Source organism: Heterocephalus glaber, unplaced genomic scaffold (genome assembly GCF_053883595.1).
Source record: "Heterocephalus glaber isolate CG9 unplaced genomic scaffold, H.glaber_assembly_v1.0 deba00001442, whole genome shotgun sequence".
Lineage (NCBI taxonomy): Eukaryota > Metazoa > Chordata > Mammalia > Rodentia > Bathyergidae > Heterocephalus > Heterocephalus glaber.
In genome coordinates this window covers 33,231,403-33,250,659 of record NW_028258296.1, presented here as the reverse complement: position 1 = coordinate 33,250,659, position 19,257 = coordinate 33,231,403, and the positions used below count along the sequence as shown (strand labels likewise).

General features: G+C 37.2%; 1 protein-coding gene across 6 annotated transcripts in view; it reads left to right on the top strand.

Moving 5' to 3' along the window:
* The first annotated feature begins 13,519 nt into the window (after positions 1-13,519).
* LOC110346572 (uncharacterized) overlaps positions 13,520-19,257 on the top strand; it is a 114,601-nt gene continuing 108,863 nt past the window's right edge. For 3 of the 6 annotated variants that reach the window (XR_015451815.1, XR_015451813.1, XR_015451812.1), the window contains exons 1-2: positions 13,933-14,209; positions 15,696-19,036. Coding sequence is in view for 1 of the 6 variants with exons in the window: in XM_087212684.1 (XP_087068810.1) it covers positions 14,595-14,893; positions 15,696-15,702 (306 nt within the window). In the remaining 5 variants the exon portion in view is untranslated. Of the gene's footprint in view, positions 13,903-13,930; positions 14,210-14,377; positions 14,894-15,695; positions 19,037-19,257 lie in introns of those variants that run through there. The other 3 variants (XR_015451816.1, XR_015451814.1, XM_087212684.1) reach the window with 3 other exon arrangements.

The following is a 19,257-nucleotide window of genomic DNA, read 5'->3' as shown; positions in this document are numbered from 1 at the left end:
TGTTTATTTAAAAAATTGAAGTCTCTCACTTCAGCAATATAATAGCCTCAAAACTATGTTGCTTACTCTAGAGTAGATATACATTTCAACTGATTCGTTATCATTTAGAAATTTAGAGAGAAAAATTAATGATGATGGTTAAGTGTGATTAAGTCTAATTTATCTCAACCAATGCAGTAGACATAAATTCTTTCCCATCAAAGTCAACATTTGTCAAGCTGACCTATCTTGTCTTATTTGTGTGTATATTTTAGAAAGATAGAAATAAGGGTCATTTGCTGAGTAATAATGTAGTTAGAAGTGTACCAAATAGGACTTACGATCTTCCTAATGATAGAAGATGCAAGCTATAAAAACAACAAGGAAGAAGCTAAATGTTATGAAGAAATGGAAAAGCAATGTCTGTGGCACTGTAAAGTGCCCTCCTAGAAGTCGGTGATACAATCTGGACCAGACTGTAAGGTAATTGAAATGAAAAGTCCATAAATCAATTGGTAATTTTTAAGATATTTTATTGAAAATTGACAGAAAATCCCTATTCCAGTTCTACAGACCTAACAGCATGGAAAACCTGGAGGTTCACTAAACTAGTCTTATTTCAGTCTTCAAACAGAGTTGTGCATTGGCTGGAAAGCACAAATCATGATGGCTGAAAAGAATTTTTAGTTAAACTATAGATTCACCTGCTTTAATGAAAATATTTCAAACACATCGTATCATGAATTCTAGAGAAAATATGGCATTAAATTAAATTTTAAAATAAAAACATGCACTATAAACAAATATTAGGTTCAAAAATTACATTGATCAATGAGCATCTAAGTGCAAAGGGACTTATGATTAAGTAGAAAAATAGGCCTTAATTCCTTCTCATGGTCTAGTGAGCATGTTCTACCAAATTTCAACTACAGTAACAGAGTTATAGTTAGGTTCAGCTGCACTCTGTCCTAGCCTCCCTTCTCCTTTGTCTTTAGATGTGGCCTGGTGATTTCTCACTTCAGAATGTGAATATAACCAACTGAAATGCTTTAGTTATGTTATTTTCAAGCCTGGCCCATAAAGCTTTCCAAAACAGCCCTCTGTTTGTTCCCTCCTTTCCACTGTAGAGATAGTGATGGTATCTGCTACCTACCATGTGTTCAAGATAGCAGAGTTGTCATCAACCTGGGACCTCAAATGATATTCTTTAACTTACTGAGTACACAATGAATGTCCCATATGTTGCTAGGTACTATAAGGTTCTAATAACTTATAAAGCTAGATTTATTAAATCAAGATAATTAAAGTATTTCAACACATAGAATCAAGCCATTCAAAAATCTGATTTTATAACATTTAATGATGTAAGGAATGAGTCTGATATTATTTAAACTGAAAAAAATGTAGGATACAAAATTATGTGGTATAATCATACTTTTGTTTAATGTAATAAGGGTTGTCTAGATTCTTCCATCATCCATTCCAACCCCTTCAGCTGTTAAGTTTCAAAAACTAAAACTTAACTATGCTTTATCTAATTATAGCTGGTAATTCAGCAAGATGTGGTTTAGAATCCCCTTTGATTTGGAAGGAAATTATGCAAGGAGAGAAGCAAGGAGGCAGGGTTTGAGGATTCGCCCAGGTTGCTCACATGGGACAGAGTAGTAGCAGTGAGGCACAAAAGGCAGCAATCATGAAGAAAACTTCTTAATTTTGCAATTTCCTGATAGTGGTAGACAGTAGTCCTCTTGGTTCTGCTCTGGTTTGGAGTCCTTTCTGAAAGCTTAGACTAGAGGCTTCTTTTAGTCTTCCAAAAAAATTATCTAATCTGTCTTCAGTAAAGTATTGTGTGCCTAAACTTGTGTGTGTGTTTGTGTATATGTATATATGTAGATAGATACATACATACATACATACATACATACATATCTCCTGAGTACTTGGATTAAATATTTCTTAAAACACTCTCTGCATGTAATCCATAAATTGTTGGCAATTGTTATTTTGAGTATATGCAAAAGTTTTATGCTCCCTATTTAACTTCAAATTTAATGTTCTAGTTGTAATCTTGACTACCTTTTTACACAAATGCTTAGGAGTGTGCATACAAATTTGTGTATGTATGCATGAATAATTCATTTAATTATAATTATAATTCACTTAATTAAACTATTCTAAGTTCATTTAGAATCTAATGCAGTATCAAGAATATTTTTGTTATAGAAATGTAGAGCCTTTGTTGAACCTAACTGAATTATGACAAAGTTTTTATTTTCTAAAATAGAATCACTTTTATTTTTGTGATTAAAATTTTATTATAAAAAAATCACAGAATCCCTCTGCATAGTTATAATCAGAGTGAATAAATTAATGTACACTGATTTCTAGAGAATTTTCTAGGCAAGTTTATAAGATTAATAAAGACAGTGTTGTAGTATTCACACTGTTCTTTTGCTTTCTTTTGTATCACATGTATAATCCAAAGGAGAGAGATGAGTCCAGAAGATTGGTGACAAGTTTTGCTTTATGTATCTACTATTATCACCTCTTCATCTCTTCAAAAAATTTTCCAGTAACAGACACCAGAACTCTCTAAAAACAAAACAAAATAAATGTGTGACAAGAGGCATTCTAGTTTTCCTAAATTAATGCAGCCATGTAAGCCTTAATTTCTCCATACTCTGTCCACAGGACAATACAGATCAACAGAAGAGTAAATAAAGGACTACAAAAGAACTAGAATGAAAGAAAATTGTAACTTTCACTTTCTGTGTAAGAATGGAAACAAATACCCAACTCCTGCAGAGACAGCTCCTGAGCCCACACCAAACTGAGATTCTACACATCAAGACAGAGAAGGACCATGAGCTGACAGGGACAGAGAACAGTTAACCCCCAGAAAAAGAATGCCCAGTCTTAAGATGAGGAAACACAGAAACAAGTCCAGGATCTGAGACATCAGCATACCAACTGACTGGAAAAGGTCAACTGGGAAAGGATAACGTGCAGAAGACCAGTGCAGCTGTCTTGCAAAACCACTATCTCTGAAAGAAAAAGGCAGAAGGGATTCTTACAGGCAAGGGAGTGAGAAATCAAACCAAGAGATGAAAGCCCAAACAAACAAAAAAGCATCACAAATCTGTAGACAGAACCCTCTACTGCCCCTCCCAAGAGAAAAATAAATGCAATCAATTAAAGAAAATCAGTGTCACCATATCAGAAGGAAATATTCTTGCTTTAATAGACCGTATAAGCCACCAAAATTCATCTTTAAACAAGAATTTATACCTTTTTAAAAACATCTATCATAATGTATAAACTTCAAAATAAAAAATTATAAAGATAATGACAACTGGAAATCTCAGAAAGAAGTGATATTTTCAAAAAAGACAAAAATCTAATAAATAAAGACTAACTTGCAAGGTGCTTAGGGAAAATAGATTTAATAACAACAATACAGAATATTGAGAAAACGAATGTATAGCATTATGGCAATGGGAAAAAAGTAAAACATCAGAAAACTGTGATTGATATGAAACATAGACATAGAATATCTAACAGAAACAATTCTATTCTTGGAAAAATAAAAACAAAATGAAACGGAATTAATAAATAAAATTACAACCAGAAAAAAATAATTCTTGAAATAGGAAAAGAACTGACTTTCATTTTAAAAGAGTTCTTTGTGTGTCTGGGGGAACTGACCTGTAAAATTAGTTGTATATTTTTAGACTTTAGATTGTAAAAGTGAAGAAAAATCCTCTGGGCCTAGGGAAAACACGGGAATACAAACATACACACACACACACACACACACACACACACACACACTCTATCAGTATAAACAGTAGGAGAAACAGACAAATAGACAGAGCAAATGTTTATGAAATGTAATATTGATGAACAGAAGTAAAAGATATATGAGCAACCACTGAACTGTTCTTTGAACTTCTTTGTAAGTTTAATTTTTAAAATAAAAACAAAAAATTTAGCACCAAAAAATATAATTTAAAAGTTTATGTAAATTATGTCCTAATTTCCTTTTATGATGAGATTATTTTAACAGTTGTATAATATTCTTTGTAAGGATTGGTATCTTTTTTTTTCTGACCAATCACTCTTATTTGACAAGTGTTTTTCAATTGCTATAAATCTTCAAATTTTGACCCTAAGATGAATATTTTGAATGAATCAAAATGAGAACAAAGATAAATCCTGGCAATAAAGTAATGATTCTGACTTCTAAAACAATTTTAGCATTTAAGACAGGTTTTAGCAATGTCAATATGAATAAAATAAATGTAATTGTCTTGAGAGGTTAAACAATATTTTCTGTGAAAATTACATAGTAAGTTTTTAAAAAGACATTTAGGCAAAAGAAAAGTAAAGATAAAACGTATTATTTTATAGAGTCTTCAACAAAAAAGCAAAAAGCAAGGAAGAACTAAGAACACAGCTCAAAAACGATATCACCACCTCCTCTTAGCTTCTTTTTTTCCTTCTTCTCCTTTTTGGTACTGGGTATTGAACCTTGGGCATTCTCATTGATCTCCATCCTCGGCTCTTTTTTAAATTTTGAAATAGGGTCTCATTAAACCACTAAGTTGTCCAAACTAAGCTAAAGTTCTCCTTCTTCTTCTCCTTTTCTTTCTCCTCCTTCTCTTTTTTTTCTTCTAGGTATATAAGTAGTCCAATGTGATTAGTTGACTGATTAACCCAACATGTACAGAAAATCTATGGACAGCAATGATTTCTTTTAAAAATATGATCACTTCTTCCTACTGCTTACATTTTTATCAAGTAAGTACATAATAGCTATAATATAAGTAAAATAGGCATGTACCTCACATTGATAATGTACATAATACAGGTAGGCACATAGCACCTTTGTAATAGATAAACTATACCACATGCTGTAATAGTAGCAGGGAAAGTACAGCAAAATGATAGAGAGGAGGGCCAGGGATTTAGCTCAGCAGTTTCGCCTGCTGCACAAGTACAAGGACCCGAGTTCAATCCCCAGTACAAAGGAAAAAAAAATGATAGAGAGGAAAGAGTCCTCAGTTCAAACTCTTCAGAGGACGCTCAAGAGTGGTAGCTGATATAGTTTCTCAGATGAGGTGAGGCTTTCCCAGAGTACATAGGGAAAAATAGTCAGGAAAAAACAAAAAGTAAACAAAAAACCCAAGAAAATTTAAAGGCCTTTGAGAATTCTTGGATGAATGTAGGAAACAATGTCCAGCAACAAATATCCATGATTTCATTTGAAAAAAATATTTATTGAGCACCTAGCATGGTGAGTCTTGATCGACATACTCAGGATACTGAAATTTGTCCTTAGAAAATACAGATTGTTAGAGACTTTAAAGTAGCATGGAATGTGTTGACCACCTTCAGTGGTGGAGAACCTATGGCACACATGCTGCAGCCCACTCTTTGTTATCAATGAAAGCTCTGCCCTCACTGAATCACAGGTGATTATACGGCATGCAAGGACCTGTGTTGGCTTAACATTAGATGTCATCTCCTGCCTTGATTTTGTATATTTGATATACCCAAATAGTGGGCCTCTCACATTTTTAGAAATATAGTTTCTCCTTTAAAAACTCTTTCATTCCTGAGAATTAATAACCTTTCTCTTCCATAGATATTTGGAATGAGCCCCTCAAATTTCTCTGGAGACATCCTGTACAATGATAGAAGAATAGGCCCAAAACCGTACATGCTAAATAGACAAATGAATGCTGAAAGGGTTATTTTCTAAGTAGCCAAATATCAACTAACATGGATCTATCATAGAGAGAAAGAGCTCAGTTATTTATTTGCTTCTCTTTTAAATATGCAGTTATAAAATCAGCTCAGTTCAAAGGTTTCTTAAAGTTCCTGCAACAGTCTCAATATGCCTGGCAAAGATAGCTGTTGTCTGATGTTTTTTTCATTCACAAGGATGAAGATAGTGTACAACATCAATAATCATGACTTTATTGGAAGTAAATATGATTTTCTAGGTCTTCTGGAAAGTATTGTACATTTAGTTGTTGTGTTTACACAATTTCAATTAGAAACCAATCTTTGAATGAATTTCCTTTCTCTTGAATTGCTTTTAGTTTAAGCCTCATTTGATTTAAACCGAAAGAGAAAAATCACGTATTGAAAGACAGAGTCAAATTTCCTGCACACAAAAGTAAAGATGTTGTCCCATTCCTTCTGAAAATTGAGGAACAAGGTTCAATCAACACTTGATAGGGGTCAGGGATACATGAGCTCTCATCTCATGTCTATCATGTTCACTCATTCATTCAGTAACTACATTTTTAGCTCTTTATATACCAAGAACTTCATACACGCTGCAAAGAAAAGGGTGACACTGACTTCGGAAAGGGAATCTAACTTATTGAAGCCAACCTTTTAAAAAAAAACTTTCCATGTGTCTAACATAATCATAAACTCAAAAGGATTTGTAGAACCAAGTAGAAAACATGTGGAAGAAAGATGACAGCATGGTGTGTGGTGAGAGACTATGCTACCGGACAATATATGCACCAGGAAGAGGCATTCAAATTCCATTTTTTAAATACCTTAAGGGGAAAAAAACACTGCCTGGGATGAGATTGGAGGGCTTCCAGTTTCCCATTCTGAACTACTGTATATAATTTGTAGGTCATTTCTCTGTTCCTCATATCCTTTCCATACTTTCAAATGAATGAATGAAGGGATGAGTAAGGCTGAATGCACAAATAAATCTAGTTCTTCAGAGCTTGACCTCTGTTAAATTGGTCAGACATTCCTTGTCAAATTCAAATATTGGCACGAGTGCCTTCTTCCAAAAGTTGTTTCTCCAGGAATGAGAAGCAGACCTGGATAAAGTATGATATATGGTAGACAGGAAAGGCCCTGGGTCCCACTTGGAACACTTAGCAGTTCCACTGTAGGTTGAACCTACCCACAGACCCTTTCACTTCCACACTTATCTAACCCTAGAAGTTCAGTTTTTCATCAAAACCCTTGTTTTAGATGTATGGTTTAGATTAGGTGCAAAAGAAGGTGCATTTTTAGTCTGTAAATTCCTGAGCAGTATCTGGCTTATAGCAAGTGTTCAGTAAATCAGAATTGTAAAGGAGTCAAATGGCCTTGCTTCATAAGTTAATGCTTAATTTGAATTCAGGCTTCAAGTTTTGCTCAATGGATGACTTGGAACAAAGCATAAGTCTTCATAATTCTCTGTCTCCTCCATGTGGGGTTTTTGTGAGATATTGTGGGGCAGGATGTCATATATATTCAGCAAACTAATTGACAGTAAAAACTAAGGAAACAATAGCCATTTGTTAGCATTGATAAAGGCACAGTTTACTTTTTGGATATTTTTATATAAAATATCCTAGAAACATATTATTAAATGTACTATAAAATTACTCTAAAAGAAAGAAGTCTTACACATCACTTATAAAAATTATTACACTTTTGGATAGTTCTATAAAGAGTCAAATCAATGCATTAGCTGGCCTAAGTCTAATGAAAACCAAATGGCAAAAATATCAATATCAAAATTTAAATTTTTTTCACATGGAAAATCTTACATCTATAGTTTAGGCACATTTTACACATGAGTAAGAGTTCCAATCAATATTTCTGAAACTTGTTGACTGGCATAGATTTTCTTTGTAGTTGGGAAATTGTATTCAGTTAAACTGTGAAACGTTTAAGCAATTCCATGGAATTTGTGCTGATATAAAACCAAATAGTAATATCATGGCTAGTGAAAGTTCCTAATTTCTGCTCTTTTATAAATCTCAGAAAATGAGTTCAATTATTTTAAGTCCTATTTGACTTTGCATACTATTCTTTTCAATGAATAGAAATCAAGGAAGGGCATTATGTTTTTATGTCTAAAAGCTTATTTTAATCAACAAATAGCAATATCCAAAACTATTATAAATGCTGACAGAATATTAAACTCCATATTTGCAAAAACATGTACTTTTATAATTTACTTTTACTCTTTAAAGCTTGGTTAGAATAAGACACTTTATTCCTTTGAGCTAAAGCATTTTTTTCTGACGACACTTAGGGTCTCTTCCTCTTTTCTCCACCTAGATGCACACCATCATTTTGTGTGCCTCAAAGCAATTTCTGCCACAAGTAGTGTATCTTCAACATGCTAGCTGCCTGCACCTTAAAACTGAGCACTAATGGTACAAATAACCCCTCATCTTAGAGACAAAGATCTCAAAGATGCTATAATGTTAAGGAAAGTCCTCATCTCATTGTACATCTTATTTAACTATTATTCTGAGATGCATCTTTTTAAAGCAGGAAGTATTCTTCCCTTTGCAGTGTTCTAAGCAAATGACTTTATTTCAATCATATAAATCATAAATAAACAGAAATAAAAGAGATTAATGAGCACCAGTACAATTGAGTGATAGTCATTAACTACAATTTTGCTTTATTGGAAAAACCTCTCTCTGACTTTTGTTCCATTAAGACCATATCCTAATTATCTCAGTTTCATTCTGCCATTAATAACCTTATTTTCTTAGAAACAGTACTGATGGATGGATTTTAAACTGTATTTTCATAAGGAAGGCAGAATACAATCAAGAAAAGTGTTTCCATGTATAGTTTGTGGGAATATTTTTTAAATGATCACATTTCCTAAATGGTCTTGCAAATCAGACTTCAGCCAAATGTAGTACTCCATTATAAGGGACAGGGGTGAAAATTGAATGTTGGAGTTCAAATTCATATAATAATTAGAAGGGACATTTATTTCAAAATGTGGAGGACTTGACAGTAAGAAAATGACAGAAATTCAGCTCCGCAGTGAATTATAAATGTCAAATTACTGGTATGCATGTAAAAAAGTATGTAACTATTAGAAACCAGACTCTGCACTAACGTGCAGTGCCTCTGCCTTTATCAGCTTCTTGTATTCCTCTAAGGTGTTCTGTCATTCACTGTCAAATTTCAAGTATGAGATTATAGGACATATGTCAGATCAGTGTCCAAAGCTTTCGAGGTTCTGGACACATCATTGTAGTCCTCTATTTTACACAATATTGAGTATGTTAAATGGGAAAAGCAGCTCAGTTATTAGAAGTCAGTAAGAGAGTGTACTCTAGCATGTGATATCATCTACTCTGAGGAATGCAAAGTACAGGGGAGGGGAACAGTGTGATTCTATATTGTGTGTGGACTCATGACGCTGTGAGAGTGTCAGCAGGATGAACAATGAAAAGGATGTTAACTAAATTTTGATGTGCAAGAACATGTGTTTAATTTGCAAGATGCTTTGTTTAATTAAAAGGTAAATAGCATTTACAATTCCTCTTGCAGACAAATTTAGAGCAGCAACAACACCTACAGAGTATTCAAATTGCCGGCAGAATTTCTTGGAAGCATTTGATCAATTAAAAGGGTACACATTTGGGGACAAATAATTATTTTTTTCCATTTGTTTTCAAATAGAAATGGCTTTATTTTCTATAAACAGACTATTCCTAGAGTTTAATGCCTACATAAGTGTGGGTTTAAATATACAAAAACTGTATTATTATATACCTAGTGAAAAGCAAATAAATCTGAAGCTTTAAGTATTTCTTGTCACTCCACTCCCAACTCGAATGTGATTTTTTTACACCTCTCTAAATGTCTGTCTGTCTTTCTATAAAGAGTTATTCTATGAACAGTGGATCAAAAAGATCTTTGCACCCCTCCAGAAAGAAGGGGATGCATCATTTGGGAGTTCCAACCCAACTGTTACATAAGCTCACTCCAATCTTACTGCAGATCAAAAAGATCTCAGATCTCATGTTTTCCTTTATTTGAGATTTTCTGCTTTTTTCATTGATCATGGAGGGGGAATATGCTATTGCTTCTTCAGCTGGCCTAAGGGTAGAAAAAGTCAAAGGAGAAACAGACTTCCTTACTTATGATTCCTAATCTCAATAATACAGGCAGCAGAGATAACAACTCGACCATTTTTCTGTAATTCAACACTTCATGCCATTGTAGTTTGGTTTCAGTTATGCTTGGAGGCACGGAATAGATGAGTAACTCTCCTGAGGATCCAACCTAATCATTTCCTTGGTTGATACCACCACAGGACATCCAGACAACATGAGAGAGAAATTTCTCACAAGCTCTTCAACAGTTCACAGTACAGGAATTCGGTTTAGGTGGCCCCTCCTCCAGGACTGTCATCCAATAACTTCCTTAGTCCAGTCCCACCTAACACATAATTAACATGTAAAAGACTGAAATGTGAAAGAGCCAAGGTATTATTTTCTATTAATGATTGTTTTAAACTATAGTAGTGCTGTTATTTCATTCCTCTATCAGAACTCAGAACAAAATATAAATTAAATTTGTAGGAAATAATATAAAAGACACTTTATCAAGTAAAGGCATGCTTTCCTCTTTAATATCAGACAGTTCTCTCCTCTTTCTTCCCTGTCCTCATTAACTAAAATTCCAAGCCAACTGGTGGCTTCAGTTCAAGTCAAAAACAATAAAACCTTGCAAAATGTGTGTGCCTCGCTAGTGATAAATGCAGACATAAGACAACTGGCCATTGGTTCTCATTATTCAAACTGTATCAGCCCAAAATTCTTGTGAAGGAAGGAGGAGATGAGTTATTTTTAAAAGTTATTATAATCCTAATCATTTGGTAATTTTTCATTTCAAAGGCCAACGTATGTTTTCTTTGTAATGAACTGCTGCATTTTCTGAAAATATTCCTTTTCATGAATCTCACATTAATGAAAATTAGGATTTTATAGAACTGAGTTTTCTACACCTTTCTCTTCCCAATTATTCCTTTGAGACTAAGAGAAACGGTTGTGCACCATATTTTAGAATTACAATAGCCTTGGCCCTTGGTCCACCTCCTAGGACAATCTCATATATATTTACAATATGTCATTTAAAAAAGCATCTAGTTAAATAATTTCCTATTTAATCTCCTCCTTGTTTCTTTATCCCAACTCCTGCAAAGTCTATATTTTCCCACAGGTATTTATCCCCAGTCCAGAAAGATGCTGGAAGGGTCATCCCTGATCCATGAATGGATGATCTCAGAGAACTCTGTTTTCCTGTTTAAGATTTGCTATATTCCTTTACTAATTTACTAATTTCCAGAGTGTAACTTCATTATTCAGCACCAGTGTTTCCCCAAATTTCTCTAACATGGCAATGCAGATGAATATTAGATAGTTTTTCTCTGTCTTGCCTACTATAAAACATGAGAAACTTATTTTGAGAAAAATGTCTTTATAAAATTTTTTTAACCATTGTTCACATGAGCATTTGATTTCATCCATGTAAGTCTGGACAAATGAAGGCCTTTTTCAAATTTTTTGCCCCCTCTGTTGAATTCTTAATGTCTAGGACAACTGCCAAGTTCATGGCAATAATTCGTTATTGAATGGAAGATTGGATCTCTGACAATCAAATAAGAAAGGACACGAAGCTATGAGAATGAACAGGCTGTAGAGCTTGAATATGTAAAACCTGGGTTCCAGGCCTCTTTTCTTCCTGACCTAATGGGTGACTCTGAGAATTCTGACTATTTCTCCATGCATTAATTTATTCATGGACAAAATTAAAAGGTTAGGCTGGATAATTTCAAAAATCACTTCAGGTCTAAAAATCTGTGAAAGCATTTATGGCATAAATTCACAGATAAGCAGGTTTCGTTATATAACATAATAGTTCCAAACTGATATTCACACTAAGGGTTTTAATGAGAGGTGGGAAGGAGGAAATTCTCAACATGATATTAACAATCATATTCAACTAAATTAAAGCTTGGGAAAAATCACAGATAGCCAACATGATAGGAGGCCATGTGGCCAAGTAGCCTGCACACATATCACTGACAAGCCAATACACAGAAGCCGCAGACCAAGCAGTGACTTGAGGCTGTCTTCATCTGGTGTCCTATGATACTGTAGATATGAGCAAACTGCACACACAGGATAAATCAGTCTTTGCACCATACCTCAGTGCACATTAAAATGTGAATGCCAGTCAAAATTCTTTGGCCAATTTATATATTTATTTCTTCACACCAGAGATTTCTTTTGACATTTTTATCATAACCATTCATTGTTGCAAAGGAGAGATATACAACTGGAGATGAAAAGCACCAAATTGTCAGTATTAAACTCCTTTGTGCAATATAATGTGGAATGACTTTCCTGGAGTAGGCTAGGATGGGTTTTGGGAGGTAGAGATGACCAAAATTGGTCATGACTGAGAAGGGCCTTCAAATATCTTTATAACTGCTCTAAATGTTTTTCAAGCAAAGCTGATGTAGTTATTTTAGTCTTTTCCATTTTTATGTTGTTTTATTTGCCAGTGAGAATAGCATTATTTCTTCATGTACATCCTTTCTGTGTAAGAAGGTATTCAGAATGAAGGTGAAAGAAAGCTTCATCACTGAGAATTATGAGCTCTGAGCTGTTCATGACCCACTATTTAGCATTTTGAGAAAAATAAAGAATCTATGTTTCTGCGTTGTGGTTAAGTGGAATGGATAGAGTAGCTAGTATCAGAAATCTGGATTTAAGGCCTGTCTATCCACTTTACTGTGATAGCTATATCAACTCATTTTCTGTTTTCTCATCTATGAAATGGGAATGAAAACTTCATGAAAGGTATTTTACAGAGCAAATATTTCCTTTTAAATTTTTCTGTCCAGGACAAAAGTCCTTTTTGTGTAAAAGACTATTACTCAGACTTTTAAAATATTTCCAGTTTAATTACCACTCTGAATTTAATACAGTATATCTGATTTCTCAAGATATCACTTCTATAGTCCATGTTCACATTTCACTTTTCCATTTACCAATTAACATAACAATAGGTAAGTAAATCAACCTTTCTAAACCTTGCTTTCCTTCTCTGTAAAATGAAAAGTTATAATAGTATCTAATCCATAGGATTTTTGTGAAAACTAAATGAGATACTAAAAGCAGAAGCCACAGCAATAGCAACTCAAACATGATAGTTTTTATTATTGTAATTGTTATTTTACCTCAGTTAGGAGGGTTAACTCTGCATGGCCTGCTCAGGTCTGCTAGATTGATAGATATAAAAGAGGGAAATCACATTCCTCCTTAGACCAGCCCCATTCCTTTCCATATTAAAATCGGTGATTCTGTTATGCACTTGAAAACAATAAGCAAGATGACAGATGCCATTCTAAAAGATTCCTAGAGTTTGCCTACTGTAAACTAATTTCAAGGATGGTCCAAATCCTTTAATTTCATTTCCCAGAAGAATGAGAGAAGAAAATAGAAGGATTAGCCCTAGTCCCTCACTGGACCTATCTATACTTATCATTTGCCTGAGTTCATGAGGAGGGGGATTATCTATGCCTGTGCAAAGACAGTAAACATCCAGAGACAAGGGACTTTTGTGAAAGTCATGATAATAAGATTCTACGCCCACATCTATCTAACTCAAGGTTGCCCGAACAGAAAGAAACATTGTGATTTCTAACAACCTTTTCCTGAGAACAGGAAAACCCAGCCACTCAAAGCCTATAGCCTATTTCAAGGCTAAACTAATTTGAAAAAGCCTTACAAAAGTAAGTCATGAATTGCCTCAATAAACAAAAGATCTTTTGCCTTGCAGAGGTCCTTGGTTGAGAGGCAGGGCCACAGGAAACCTTACAGAAGTGGAAGAATCTGTCCCTCCTCAGTATGAGTCTGGAACTTTTCTACCCTGGCCAGGCCTTGAATCTGAAAGTAGGACTCCAAAGCACAGATAGGGAAGGAAAGTTAAGCTACAGGAAGAGAATCTTGTTTCCTCTTTTGTTCCCTCCCCAATTCACAGAATGATTACTGCCCTTGCCTACAACCTGAAATATCTGTAAACATTGCCTCCAACAGCTGATGAAATGCTTCTTCCAGACTGGTAAGTGTGGGTTTGGCTGAGGAGGAGTGTGTGGTGTGTGTGTGTGTGTGTGTGTGTGTGTGTGTGTGTGTGTGTGCGTGCGTGCGTGTGTGTGTGTGTGTGTGTGAGAGAGAGAGAGAGAGAGAGAGAGAGAGAGAGAGAGAGAGTGATCTTGATGCTTGCTTGCAAAACATGCTTTCAAGAGAAGCAATGATTCATTTGGGGAGGGGATGGTTCCATTCCCCCAGACCTCAAACAGGTGTAGAAAAGGGTCAGAGAAACGCATGGGAGAAGCTGAACTCACACTTACCTTTGAGCAGCAAACGAGGTGAGAGTGGTTTTGGCGCTTGGTTTGTTTTTGTTTTGTTTTCTGTTTCTTTGAACACGTCCCCCTCGCTGGGGGCACAGGAGGGTCGCGCTGGGTCCGGGCAGGCGCGCCGGCGGGACGGAGGGGAGCGGAGCTGTTGGCCGCGCCTGCCTCATCTGGCCAGCAGGGGGCGGCTTCGCTCTCTCTAGGCTCGGTGGGCTTCGCCTCCGCCGCCCGGGACTGGCGCGGGGCGGGGGCTGTGGAGAGGGGAGTGGAGGGGAGAAGGCGAGGGCTGGAGAGACACTCGCGGGACCGAACTGCACTGTGGAGTCCCCGCAACCCCGCGGAGCCTTCCCGGGGCCACTTGACACTTGGGGACTTCCTCTGGAGCAGGCCGTTTCCCTAAATGGGGTCCCAGCCCGGCCTTACCCCTCGCCCGAGTCCGGCGGCGCCGTCTGGCTCCCGCCTCGGGCTCGGGTCGCCGCGGGCCGGGATGGCATCTTCCCGGCCAGGGCTTGGGGCGCGAGCTCAGGCCTCCGGGCCGGACCCCGAGGACCGGAGGCGCGCGGCCCGAGTGCGGGGAAGCTCAGCGCGCGGCCCAGGGGCCACCGCATCCCGCGGGGCCGCAACGCGCAGGTCCCCGGCCGGGAGGAGCAGCGCCGTCCTTTCTGTCCGGCTTGAACCACACCTTTGCTTCGGCCTCAGGTCGGTGTTCTGAGGTCCAGGGCGAAGGTGAAGTTTCGGGCCCCTCGCTCTCCCGGAACGGAAGCGGGTCCGCGCCAGCGCCTGGCGCTGGAGCCCGAGTCGCCGTGGGAAGCGGTAGGCTCGCCTGCGGGGCCGCCGAGCAGCGCGCTCAGAGCAGAGCCTGGTCCAGCCCAGAGGCCGCGAGAACTGGCCTGGGCTTTCCGCAGGACCCTCTCTCAAAACTGCGCAAGCACTGCCTCGGTGTAGAGGAGGAAGGCATTGTAGATTGCTAAGGAAGTCTCTCAGACCTAATTGTTTTGATCTACAGTGATAGCTGTGATCTGGGATTTGCATAAAGTTTACCCCCCACCCCGCCCCGTACCCTCTCCCCAAAACCCTCCACACCCACACCCCGTGTTCCTACACCACCTCCGCCACTCCCACCCCATTTGCATTTGAAAACCTCTGGAAACTTAAGCGCTTTCTGGATGAATTCACACACACACACACACACACACACACACACACACACACACACAGCCAAGTGGAAACCCTGTTGAGTCAGTATGTACGTGAAGGGGATTGAAAGGTCTTTGAATCCTGAGGAAACATATGCTTAATAACCCGGGATTCCGGCAATAACAGCGCTACAAGGTTTCTAGAACCCTTTTCTGATTCTTTAGAAACAGAGTTGTGATAGTAAAAGGAGTAAGGACCTGTTATTCTGGACACATTCAATCTGCTATGTCTGGTATGAGGAGAACTTTATAAACCTTCCCTTTGGTTCAGACACAGGTCAAATGACTCCATCTCTCTTTTCTAGACTCTAATGAAGAACAAATCTGCTGATGAGTATGTGACAGCCATTTGAATCAAGATATTTGCAAACTTCAGGCTCAATCGCAACGTGTTTCTGTATACACAATCATGCATATGATATACGATTTTGAAACAAAAGTGAACTTTCTTTCCTTTGATAACACCCACTGAAATGCAACAAGAATTGTCAGCTGCAAGCAACCAGTTGCTATTCTGGCTCTAACGTGCTTATGCAATTAATAGTCCAGCAGTCTGGTCCAAGGCCCCTCTTTGCTTGGAGCAAGAGTGTTAATGAAGCTTAGAGGCCAAGCCTTTTATTTATAGATATAGTGTCCTCTTGAAATGTAACAACATACAAAAAAAGTAATAAAACAGAGAGGCAATCGGGGATTTTGTTGATGTTTGTTATTAGCATTGTGTAAAATATGACACAGCCAACTTCAATTCCTATTTCAAGTGACCATTCTGATGGTTCTAGAAAAAGCATCAGTGGTTCAAGTAAAAAAAAAAAAATCTAAGAAAGCCCTGAGACTTGCCACTTATCATTACTTAAGTGAGCATTTCCGAAAAGCTTTAAGATACAAAAATGCAATTCATGTTTCTAAATACTTCCACACAATGTTGAAATAATACTTCTAATATTTGACTTGGTAAAACTCACTGATTGCTGACTTCACATTAGAGTATATACTATTTTGTGTAAGATATTCCATTTCTCAATGAGCTGTATGTTTAAATAGCAGGAGCATATCATTGCAGGTTTCTTTACAGCTCAGTGTGAAGAACCATATCATTGACTCCCAAAATATGAAAGTGTCTTCCTTTAAACCTTTTAAAACTGTCCCCATAAACCTACTCCACATTCTAATAATGAGAAAACATTGATGTAATTTAATTTCTATTCTGTCAATTATGAATTTATCTCATCTTGGCAAAGGGCCTTTTTTGGAGAAGTTGATTGTGGGAAAGGAGGATGGCATGGCAGGAACATGGAGATTGAAATGTTTCATTTTACAATCAAGAAAAAACAGTGTAATTGTCCTCATCGTGTCACCAGTGGGTAAAGTCTGAAAGGGTTTGATTTGGACGAACTTCATTGCCACTATCAGGGGCACACTGACACCAACTAGTAAATTACCAAAGACTACATCACTGAAAAATCATCATTTCAATTCTGTCTCACTTGTTATTGGAATCCTTCTGGGTCTTTGGGGGAAAGAATAAAGGAAGATAGAGAAAACTAAGTTAAGTGCGCCAAGGTGCCTTGTGTGTCAAAACAAAGTGGGTAGTCTGTTCAGGCTAGCTAAATTCTGGGAAGAAAACCTAAATCATCTATTCTTAATGCCCATTTTTTTCCTGATTTACGAGTACCGCTAAATAAATAGTTTAAACTGTAATGTAAACAAAGCTTAAAATTTGAATGACATCCATTACCATAAATTTCCTGAGTATTTGGCCAAATTCTGCCTGCACTTTCAGCCTAACCTGCAGGGGGCAATAGCTTGACGCGAATGACAACAAAGGCTGCTAAGCTATTAGACTTGGATTTCTGACTCTGACCCTGGAATGTTGTGTAGGTTGGAAAGAGTGCTTAATTAATGTATATTGAAACAAAAGATCAGGTAAATTGTTTGATTTGTCTTCAAGCAATATTTTTAGAGTAATCTAATTCATAACTCATAAGGGTTTTTTTTTCTTTAAAGAGATTATCAAAGTTTCATGGAGACACATTTAGTTACCTCAAGGATTATCCTAAATAATAATTGTTTATTGTAGAATTTGTGTAACATGTGGTCTTAGAAAAAGACAGCAGAATCAAATGAACAGAGTTTTCAGTGTTCAATGAGTGACAAAATTAGAGTAAATATGGAATATTTAGAATAGATTATGAAACATTATTGCACATCTAGATAATAAACTCAATATTCCTTCTGTAAAATCAAATAATTACAAATAGATGAGAGCTAGTCACCCTACCATTTACAATACGTTTTCTTTCCACATATAAAATATTAATTTTTAAAATGGATTTATATTTAAATACGATCAATAATTAATAAGTGATCTAGCTTTTATTGCTATTTTTCTGTTACAGATAGAATGGAATTTATTGACTATTGATAGTCTACACTCTCTTTGCCTTCCCCTGGGTATCTCCACACTCCTATTCCTTGGCTACCCCATTAACTGATCAGAAAGGACTGGAAACAGACCAAAGGGGATTGCGGAATTTTAAAAAAAAAGAAACTATCCTCATTTCCTGACTGCAATCACATTTAATGTTCATTATGTCAATTTTAAATGATACACAATGCCTTGCCCAAAAGGCATCCTGATTTCAAGAAGTCAAAAGGGTACCTGGCATTAAACAACCCTGAGTCAATCCTGATGGGATTAACTGGGCTGAGTTTCTATATACAGCACATGCTATGGATTTACTTTGATCGCAGTAAGGGGAAAATGATAATAGATTTTTTTTTTTTTTAGGAATTGCTGCACAGGAGTGTTCCGTTTCTTTTATATGGCAGAGTTTGATCTTGATAAAAACCTTTTAAAACATCCTTTTCCACCCATTATGATAAAAATATGCTATTTTTGCTTTTCTTTAAGGAAAGAATATGGGGGCTGCTTACACCAAGAAAGAATATTTTATTCTCCAACACCCCCTCCCATTCTACTAAACCATTTTAGTCGACATATGTTTGTTATCAGAGAGAGGTGCTGTGAACACACAGCCATTTTCTTAGCAGCTTTTTGACTGTATGTTACCATAGTCCCACAAGGCATTGGTCCTTTCCCATTGGGAAGTCATGAATAAGAGACTATGAAGCTCGCACGTCAGATCTTCCTCAATTAATCCACCATTAGCATGTTTGGGATCCACTACTGGATGGTTAACAGCAGCTTTTGTAACTGTACGCCGACCATACCCAATTATGCTCTGCTAAAAATGAACTCTTTGCAGACCAACCCTATCGGGCTGTCAGTGTTTTCCGTTTTCCTATTTTAACGTTTGTGTATAGTGGCAGGCGACAGATGGTGTAGATCAGATCGATTTGATTGCATTAGACGATTTTTTCCCTTCCCCACTCCTTTCTGGAAGCTCGCATCAGCTGAAGGCTATCGCCTGGGACTCCTCGGAAGCGTGAGCAGCCGCCACCAGGCGAAGGCACTGGGGCAAAGCCAGAGCAAAGCGCCGAGGTCCCTTCCCAGGGCTTGTTAACACTGTAACCCGGCACTCGGAAGGAAGCAGCTCCCACTGCCCAGACCTACCTCACCGCACAGCAGATGACTCCCTGGCTTCTACACACAGTTGGAGTTCCGCTTGAAACCTGGATTTAGAGGGTAAGCACTTCAATCGAGATGGATTTGTGACAGTTACTTTGCTGTACCTTAAGACAAATCTCAGCAGACGTTCAGGATGCAGGATGTGTGGGAGAGGGAGAATGTTTACATCGATAAATGTGTTTCTTTTTGTCTGAGAAGGAGAGTATTATTCAGTAAAGATGTGTATAGTGTTTTTTCCATTGATTGTAAGAGTCAGCTACCACCCTCCTCCCAATTTT